General features: G+C 54.2%; 1 protein-coding gene across 1 annotated transcript in view; it reads right to left on the bottom strand.

Moving 5' to 3' along the window:
- Positions 1–9,313, bottom strand: part of LOC113213110 (nitric oxide synthase, salivary gland) — an 88,233-nt gene that overhangs the window by 27,434 nt on the left and 51,486 nt on the right. The window contains exon 3 of the mRNA XM_052269570.1: positions 1,279–1,441. Within this exon, the coding sequence (XP_052125530.1) occupies positions 1,279–1,441 (163 nt within the window). The remainder of the gene's footprint in view (positions 1–1,278; positions 1,442–9,313) is intronic.

The raw sequence follows: 9,313 nt of genomic DNA, 5'->3' as shown, positions 1-9,313 counted from the left end.
GCTGCGCCGCCGCCCCAGATTTATCGACCTCTGATCTGGCCGGATCTGGCCGAGCAGCAGCAGCAGCAGCGTGTGGCGCGCCGCCCGGCCCGGCGCCCTTGGGATGCAGCGCAGACCGCCTCGCCCGCCCGGCCCGCCTCCGGCGCCTGATCGGCCCACGCAGCCGCCGCCGCCGCCGTCAGTATGAGAAATTTAGCGCCGCGCAAAATGGGAAAGAATGGGCGCGCCTGCTCATGAACCGCGACTTTACATTATTTTTTCTTTATTTCTTTAGCGCCTCTTCGCCAGCGCCCTTAAGTCGCCATCTGCAGACGTCTACGATGCCTTGCGTTCCGCGGAAGAGGCACTCCCCCCCCCCCTCCGCCTTCCTCGCGCACACTGGAAGCGTGCGTGAATGACGCAAACATGTGAGTGTGGATTCCAATATTGTTTGAATGTCGGTGTGATATTCTAATTCGCACACATGTACAAGGAAATGTGCGAATTTCCTTTTGGATTTCGCGCACACCTGCGTAAGAATAGAAATAGAAACGCCTAAAATTTTCTACATTTCACTTGGGTTATTTCATGTGTATAAGTCCGGGATCCGGGGGAGATAGTTTGCGCGGGAAGAAAACAAAAATCACTTTGATCGAGGAGCTGCCGCAATAGCGACAAAGGGGCAGGGCCCGCGGCGCGAGAACAACCCATAAAGGTCACTCTCTCCATGATTGCATAAGCGACCAATGAGAGTCGTCCTCACTCCCCCCTCTTCCTCCGAACCCCACGCAAATCGAGTCCGGAGCGCGTGCGAGGGCGTAACTCTGCTTTTTTCCCCATGATGCTTTGTTTATTTTTAAATTTTGGCGGGCGAGGGGGTGGAGGTGGTGGCCGCGAGCAGGGCGAAGTGTCGCTGCTGCTGGTCCTGCTATTCTGTGTGGTGTGAAAGCATCCCCCACGGGATAAGGGCAGGGGAAAAACAAAAACAAGAGGCCATGCGACGGGAGAGAAAAATAAGCCAGTGCGTCTTTCATATTGCTTATGGCTCAGCTAGAAGATGATCCAAAGACCAACCAGCTCTACGCGAAAACCATAGTGCGACTGATGCACTGCTTTTTTCTTTCCTTTCTAAGGCACATAGCCTACTTGTATAGTATATCTTTATAAAGGTCTATAGACCATACCTTAATAATATATGCATGTGGGTTAATATTTCGGAGGTTACCGTTTCAACAAGTGTGTGATTATATCAGTAATTTTAATCATTTGCAATACCATGCTTGGAATGCATATGCTCACCTGCAGTTTGGACCACTGGATGCGGCCGATGCACCGGGCCGAGTTCCTCCACGCCGTCTTGGCGCCGTACACCAGCTCTGTCTCGGTGAGCTGGTAGGTGCCGCTATTCATGACCTCCTTCTGCACCTGCTCCCAGCGCGCCTGGTGAGCCGGACTATTGTGCCTGCAAACAAAGGCACGAGACACTAAATACAACATTGAATTTTACACACACGCGCACGCAAATTTTTTTTTCAAGACTTTTATATTTACTGAAACGTGCTGTGACGTTAACACGCCGATATTTTTGACAACTATCACACAGTTATGTCTTATTGTTTTTTTCCTGCATTGAACTTTTTTTGCAGAAACTTTAGTGATTGAGCAATGCGCTTTCTTTCCCGCCGCACAGAGTCCTGTTGCGCACTCGCTGCCATCGGGCGGCCGGGGACGGTAATCTGGTCGCGTCACAGAGTAGCAATTTGGCGTCGTTTTAGGCGCCGCCTGCTGTGTTTTTATTGCAACGCCCTGGATTAGTTTGGAGTGGTTCAGGAGGGGGAGGGGGAGTTTCTAGGGGTAGTAGAAGGGAGGGGAGGGAGGGGGCGGCGTACCGACAGCACACGCCCCAGTAGTTGCGCCGTGTTCCCTGCCGCTCGTGGCGCACGGAGAGACCGATCAGCTGATCGAGCCAGAGAAAGAAGGGGGGAGAGAGTGAGAGAGAGAGAGAGAGAGAGAGAGAGAGAGAGAGAGAGAGATAGGGGGGGGGGTAAAGTGCGCCCGACACACATGAAAGAAGGGAGCCGACAGCCGACCGCCGCGTATAATGCTCTATCTACCGCATCGGGGAGAGAAACACACCCAGAAAAGAAAAGTCATTTCTCCAGACAAGAAAAGAAATGCTCTCTTTTTGATGGTAATTTTGCTCAGAAAAAGGACTAGAGGACTGTTTTTGTCTTGATTAAAAACCATGCAGTATATTTGGACCAAGAGTAGGTTCCAGCCACAAAAGATACAAACACGATCTCATTCCAAGAACAGTGCACTTGATCCCAACACCGCCCGTACACTTGGATCAAGGCCGCTATACTCGTGTCACATTTGAGAGCACATGTCGTGTCTTGGAGAAATGAGTTTTCCGGGTAGCAAACGGTGGGGATAAGGAAAAGAGGAGTAAATAAGAATAAAAACGGCATAGCAAAGTAAGGCAAAAGCGGCAGCAGCAGAAACAGAAGAACAAGAAAAAGGAATAAGGGCGGGAGGAGAAAAAAGGGCAGAGAGGCGAAGGGCGCTTGTGCGGATGCGGATACGCAGAGAGCAGCGGACGCCCTTTGAAACCTAAACACCTATACTTATTGCCCTGCCCAGCTTCCGCATCCTCGCCGCCCCCGCATTCTCCCCGGTGGCGCCACGCGCGCGGACAACACGAAGGTATCGAAAGAGATACGAGCAGGCCGACGACAAACGGGTGCCACCTCCTCTCTTTTTAACGTAAATAATGAAAACGAAACGACAGGCGCGAGTATTACGTTTGTCGCAAGAGCGAGCCAGGTGTACAATGTACACTTCACGTGAAATAATAGGTTTGTACCCAGCTTTGAATTTGCAAACTTATGCTCCGTAGCCTTGCGGAAATTGGGATAGTGCGTCGTGCAAATCAATTTTTTTGTAAGTATTTTCCGCAATTCAAAGAAATTATTCGTAATACAAAAGAATTTGAATTCATTACAAATTGAATGCCCGTAGCGATGTTACAGTGTAGCGCCCCTCCTCCCGTGCGAACATTCGTCCCGAAAAATAAAATACAAAAATTCTTAGAGAAGGGAGGAGAGTTGGGGGGGAGGGGGGGGAGCAGGGGCTTTAAAAAGACACACGCATGAAAGCAGCCGTCTGTTCTCTCCTCCCGCCTTAGGGAGGAAAGCCCCTCCGCCCCCGGCCGGTCAGCGGGCAGTATGGCGCAAGATTATAACCCAAGTGGCAAAAGAATAAAATAAAAAGAGCATGACGGAGGCGTGAAAAAAATAACGAGTGGGCACGCAAACACAAAACACGGATTAACCTCGGTTAGGGGCGTTAGGACCGGCCTGATAAGAATAAAGTGCGCGTAAGGCGCGCCTTACGTCCCTCGACGCCCGACCCCCGTTCTGCGCGCGGGTTCCAGGACCGCCTGGAGACTGACATCGCAGACTGGAAAAGTAGAAACTCTTAGTCTTAGATTGGTGTGTTTTTGTAGTTTTGTCAGTGTAGTTGACATAACCATAACTGTCCCTAAACTTTGGAAATTCTCAACTAACTTGAGCGCAAATTTCTTCAAAATCTTAAAGTTAAACCCCGTAGCACAAATTTATTTTGAAAATTTCCATTTCCTTTCCATTCAGTTTTCTGGACCAAGTCTCTTGATCCGGATCTCCCCAACCTTCGCACCGCACGCCGTACCTCCCTTCCTTGGCTACGAGCAGCATCCCCGGGTAATGATGTAATGATACACACCCCACCGGCGGGGCGGGGCGGGGTGGGGCGAGGCGGGGTGGGGCGAGGTGGGGCGGGAGGTGGAACTGCACGGCCGTCGAGGCAATTACGCGGCTAGGTTGGGTCCTCGAGGAGCCCGCGGCTGGAGCTGGAGCAGGAGGACATCGAGAAGCGTCTAGAGCCAGGAGCAATTTGTCTGCAAACAAGTCTATTTCAGGGGGAGATCGAAAGAAAGGGTTTCGGCGATAAGTCTCGACTAGTTCGAGAGAATCCACGGCGATGCAGAGTAGCGTAAATGTTTTTAAAATAATGTTGAAAGGATCGTAAAAAAAATATTTTTGAAGGTCTGGCAGAGTTTCGGGAACGCAAGTGAGCAAGGCAACCAAACGTTCCGATACACAGCTAATTTACTGTTTATATTTACAATGCCCGACAAATATCATACCTGCAATATCGTACCAGCAATATCCCAGTATAATCATCAAAACATTTTTTTAAATCTCTCTGGACGGAGCAGTTGATGAGGCTGGGGAAGAGGAAGAGGAGAGGTACAGCGAGAGGGAAGAGTGCGGGGGGATGGGAAAGAGAGAGAGAGAGAGAGAGTCCCTGGCCGGAAATCACGGCCGGATGTTAACATCCCCCGCGGGGCCGACGTCACGGCCGACTGGACCCGCATAATTAGACGCCACCCGGATAAACGCCTAAATACGCGAATTTATAGCCCACCTTTTTTTGATCCCACTCCCACTCTGTCCCTGTGGATCTCTCTCTCTCTCTCTCTCTCTCTCTCTCTCTCTCTCTCTCTCTCTGTCGCTCTCCCCATCCTTTCCCAGATAAACTCGCGGGGGAGGGAGGATCGGGATTCCCCTCGGCGCAGCCGGGGCGCCACCGTAGCCTCCCCCGGGGCGTGAGGTGGCAGCTGGCTCCGGGAGGGGGAGGGAGAGGAGGAGGATGTAGGCGGACAGCAGCAGTCTATCTGGCGGCCGGGTAACTCAACTAGCGGAATTGTAAATTGCGCGGTGTGGCTCGCGCCCCGGCGCCGCCGGCCCCCTCTCATAGACCGGCCGTGGCGGGGCGTGGCATGGCGGGGCGTGGCGGAGCGCCGCTCGGGCCGGCAGGGCTTTACTGCCTCGTCAAAGCCACCGCCGCCGCGCCCGCCAGCACCGCCCCATCAGTCTTTACGTCTCAATCCGTCCCGCGGACACATCTTATTTATCCCTTGGCCAACAATAATTCTGTGCCAGGGGTGCGCTGGCCGGGCCTGCCACTGCCACCGCACCGCCGCGCCGCACGCCACCCACACCTACTGCGGGGGCGGGGTGGGGTGGGGCGGGGCGAGGGAGGGCACGTCAGTTTTATCGGCTCATTTATAAGCCTCCCTGGCGCTCCGGGGCTCTCCTCCTCGCCACGGGAAGGATAGGGCTCACCTAGCAGTAAGCCCTGCTGCCCCTCCTGCTGCAGTACCGTGGGAGCCCCCATGTACATGTGCGCCTGTGTGTTGTGAGAATGCATCATATAGAGGCTGCTCGATGACGTGGTACAAGGTAATACAGCCCTCCTCGCAAGATTTTTTTGAAGAAAAAAAAAACCTAAACAGAGGACCAAAATGAAAAAGAAGAAAGACACACGTACAGCACACACAGCGCAAGACGACACACTGAACTACCTTGTAGTAAATCCTCCACTAATGAAGTCTGAAGTCACCCCTCCCCGCGGCCTCTCTCTCTCTCTCTCTCTCTCTCTCTCTCTCTCTCTCTCTCTCTCTCTCGGCGGTAGCAGCGGCGGTAGAGGAGGAGGAAATGGCGAGATGTCGGGGAACCTCATCAGTCCATGTCGCGAACGCGCGCGAGAGGGAGACAGGCAGAGGGAGAGAGAGGGGAGAGAGAGAGAGAGAGAGAGAGAGAGAGAGAGAGAGAGAGAGAGAGAGAGAAAGAGAAGACACTAGGTTACACAAGTACACGGCGGTAAGAGGGGCTGATGGGCGCAGCGCCCCTGCGAGGTAGGCACTAGTCGGGGCCGGCGGGCGGGCGCGCGGTGCGGGTCTGCCTAGGCCTCGCTCTGCAGGGGCCCGGCGCCGCACCACCTGGGGCGTGCAGTGCAGCAGAGAGCCCGGCTGAACCCAACGGCCTGCACTAATCAACGACCTTTCCCCCTGTTTTTTTTATTCCGTTTGTTTTTCACTAATCCAGCCGCCCCATCCGAAGAAAAAAGAACAACAACGGCAACGACAAATAAAGGGGAGAGGAAAGGCAAACCTCTGTTATTTGCAATGATGTGCGGGAGAGCCACTCGTGGCTTCTTGCCTGTGCGCCTGTTTCTGCGCGGCCGCCGCCCCACACCCTTGTGCCACGCACGCGGTGTACCTCGCGCTCCCAAGAGGCGCCCGGCGTTGTCGGCCATACCAGCCGAACATCAGTGTATTTCCCGCCGGTGAAACCGAAGAGCGGCAAAGAGCAGCAGCAGCACAGCAACGATAAGCGAGAGCAGACCGGTGAAGGAGCGAGCAAGCGAGAGAGATGGAGAGAGAGAGAGAGAGAGAGAGAGAGAGAGAGAGAGGTGCGGATAAATTGATGACTATTGCTCCCACGTGAGCTTGCGGGGGAGCAGCGACCGGTAATCAACCAACAGCCAGAGCCAGTCTCAGCTAGAGTGTGTCCGTGCGCGGATGCCGAGTCGTGTGTGCGCTAGCATGTAGGTGTTCGCGAAACAGAAAGAGAGAGCGAGGACAAAAAAAAGGACAAAAACGTCTACGTCTCAATTTCACCACCATAAACGCGGGAAGCACGCGGGGGCGGCGCGATTTGCACTCTTTCCTTCTTTTTATCCATCCAAACCATTCGTGTATTTTTTTTTCTATTTTCCTTTTTTAACAACAGCAGCAGGTGAGTTGTTTGTATTGGCGATGCATGGCTATGAATGAATGAATAATTCTGGCCGCCCCATTAATCCCGGGCCACCCCGCGTGTCAAACCTCGCGCCTCTCTCTCTCTCTCTCTCTCTCTCTCCCCCCCCCCCTCTCCCTTTTGCACTCTCTCTCCCTGTCGCTCTCTCCTCCCCCTCTCTCTCACTGATCGCCATGGAGCGCACGTTTTGGTGGGACAGGGGTCGTCACGATCACCTCCCTCCTCCCCTCCCCTGACCCCCCCCCCCAATGTTTTACTCCGTCACCCTTCCCTTGACGTGCGCGTGTGTCGTTGGGTCCCATTACCCTCGCTACGTATAAAACAGGTGTGCTTCTGCCCGCCCGCCCGCCATGTGGCGTGGCGTGGTGTGGTGGGGCGAGGCGTGCGGCGGGACAGCGGCCAGCCGGTGGTGCTCCCATTCGTCAAGCTGTCGCCACGACGGCCTTCCCCAGTCCGTCGCACATACTCTTCTTCTCGGAACCGCTGCAGGTGATGGCGGTCGGCGAGACGGTGTCCGCAGCTCTATCCGCCCCGATATCCTATTCAGCCCCCACGACGACGAGCCACCAGTCACCAACACGGGGGACGGTCGATAAAAACAAATCCCATACCCATAGAATTCGCAGCACTGTGAGTGTAGAGGGTGATCCGCCCCGTCTTTATTTGGGGCGAGGTAAGGGGGGTTAAATTGTAACGAATTTAGGCGTTTGGGTGGGCTTGCCTACCGTCGTTTGCGATTGGGTCTGAGATTCTAGTTAAGTTCAACCAGAAAAAAAGGACGGCGCGGATGTATGCATAGTAAGTTATGGGGGTCGTATGAGTTTCGCGAATGCCGGCCGTAAGAAAATTTTCCAGAACCCTGTTATTTTGTTTTCACCATTGTCAATTTTCTATAATAGACCTGCTTTCAATATTTGACACAAAGTCTACACAAATCATTGCTCGGTCCATTTGTCGGTCCATTTGTCGGTCCATTTGTCGGTCCAAATTTCTTACGCGGGGCGGAGCTGGTGACCCGAGACGACCGCGAGCCGCGAGCGGCAGGTGGAGCGGGCAGGACCTTCTCGAGTCGACTGTACTACTTCAAGGGCCCGAGCCCGAAGGGGGCAGCGGCGGGGCGGCGCTTCCCAAGGTCTGCGCATCGCACCCCGCAATGAGCAGAGTGCTCGCCTGTGCACGGCCTCTGTGACTACGAGAGGGCGCAGAGAGGGAGAGAGAGAGAGAGAGAGAAAGAGAGGGGGGGGGGGCAGCAGGAGCAGAGGGGCGCCCAGCCCCCGCCCAGTAAAGCCAACTCACCTGTCCAGGCGCATCTGCGGCTGCGGTGGGCTCAACGACAATTGAATTAATTCAAGAACACGATGACGCTCTGAACGCCGCCGCTCGTTTGCGCGAGCTCTTTCTGTGGATTCTTTTATTTTCTTCCCACTCATTCATTCTACTCCTCTCTTTTCATTCGCCCACGACGAGCCGCCGCGCTACCGACGTCCAGCTCCCGCGCCATTCTCAGAGAGACAGAGAGAGAGAGAGAGAGAGGCCGCGGGGAGGGGTGACTTCAGACTTCAAGAGGGGGCGTGAGGTACTTTTTCCGTGCTAAAGGAAAATCAAATAATACCACAGCCGCAGAGGGGGGGGGGGGGGGGGGGGAGGGGCAAGGGAGAGACAGAGAGAGATGCGTGGGAGGCAAGGGTGCTGGAGAGTGAAGTAGTAGGCCTTTGAGGATCGCATTGCTCCTCCACATGGGGCAACTGCTCTGATATTGTATGCCCCGCATACTTGGCCGGCGCGTTGCGCTGCTGCGCTCTTTTACAAACAAATTCGTTTCAGTATGAGCGGTCAGCGGCTGAGTTAAACAGCAGTCAGCGGCGGCCAGCAGCGGTCAGGCCGCTCGGCGTTGCCCCGTCGTGTGTTCGCCCGTCTGTCGCGTTAGCGCTCTTGCTCTGCTCACTCTGCTCGCTTTGCTGCCACTTGAGAAAAGGGGGGTGAAATATTCTTTTTTTTTTCTCCTCGCTCTTACGTCTGACATGTGAGAGGAACGTCAGTCGACAGCGAAAAGCCTGCTTAGGCCATTACAAAAATGGCAACGGCAAAAAGTACTAAAATGTTGGAAAATAATAATAAATAATTAACGACGCAGCATGGGTTTTCAGAATTTCGGGGGATCCGTTTCCACTACCCATAGCATGGAAAGTTACGATACGGAGGTCCCGGGGAAAAGGGAGAAAAAAAAGAGAAAAGAAAAGTGGGCTTACACAACCAACGGCGTATTTCTTCCTCCGCCACCTTGTGGTCGGGCAGGAAGGCCTTTTCATGCTACCTGTCATGCCTGATGTGTGAGCGACCCCCGAGAAAAAAAAAAAGCGCGAACCACACGCTGTCCCCACCCCCTCCCGGCCATGACAGCCGCACATCCGTCATCCATCACTCGATCGAGCCAATACGTACACATTTCCGTCCTACACCGCGTCGCCGTATGTGTAGGCGTGCAACCGTGGTGGTGGTGCTGGTGTTGGTATGGCGAAAGGAAAAACTCCGTTCAGTATTTTTTTTTCAGGGATTTTCCCGCGAATTTTCAAAATTACAAAATTTTTTGTCCAGTGTAGTAATAGTATTGGACTAGGAGCGTCCAAAGGGGCGGCGGCGGCGTCGGCGGCGGCGTTTCGGTTCCGGACGAGAGGCGGGCGCAGGAG

The sequence above is a fragment of the Frankliniella occidentalis genome, unplaced genomic scaffold (genome assembly GCF_000697945.3).
Source record: "Frankliniella occidentalis isolate FOCC.00 unplaced genomic scaffold, Focc_3.1 Scaffold95, whole genome shotgun sequence".
NCBI classification, from domain to species: Eukaryota; Metazoa; Arthropoda; class Insecta; order Thysanoptera; family Thripidae; genus Frankliniella; species Frankliniella occidentalis.
Note: the sequence above shows the minus strand (reverse complement) of the source record. Positions and strands in the feature narration are given on the sequence as shown.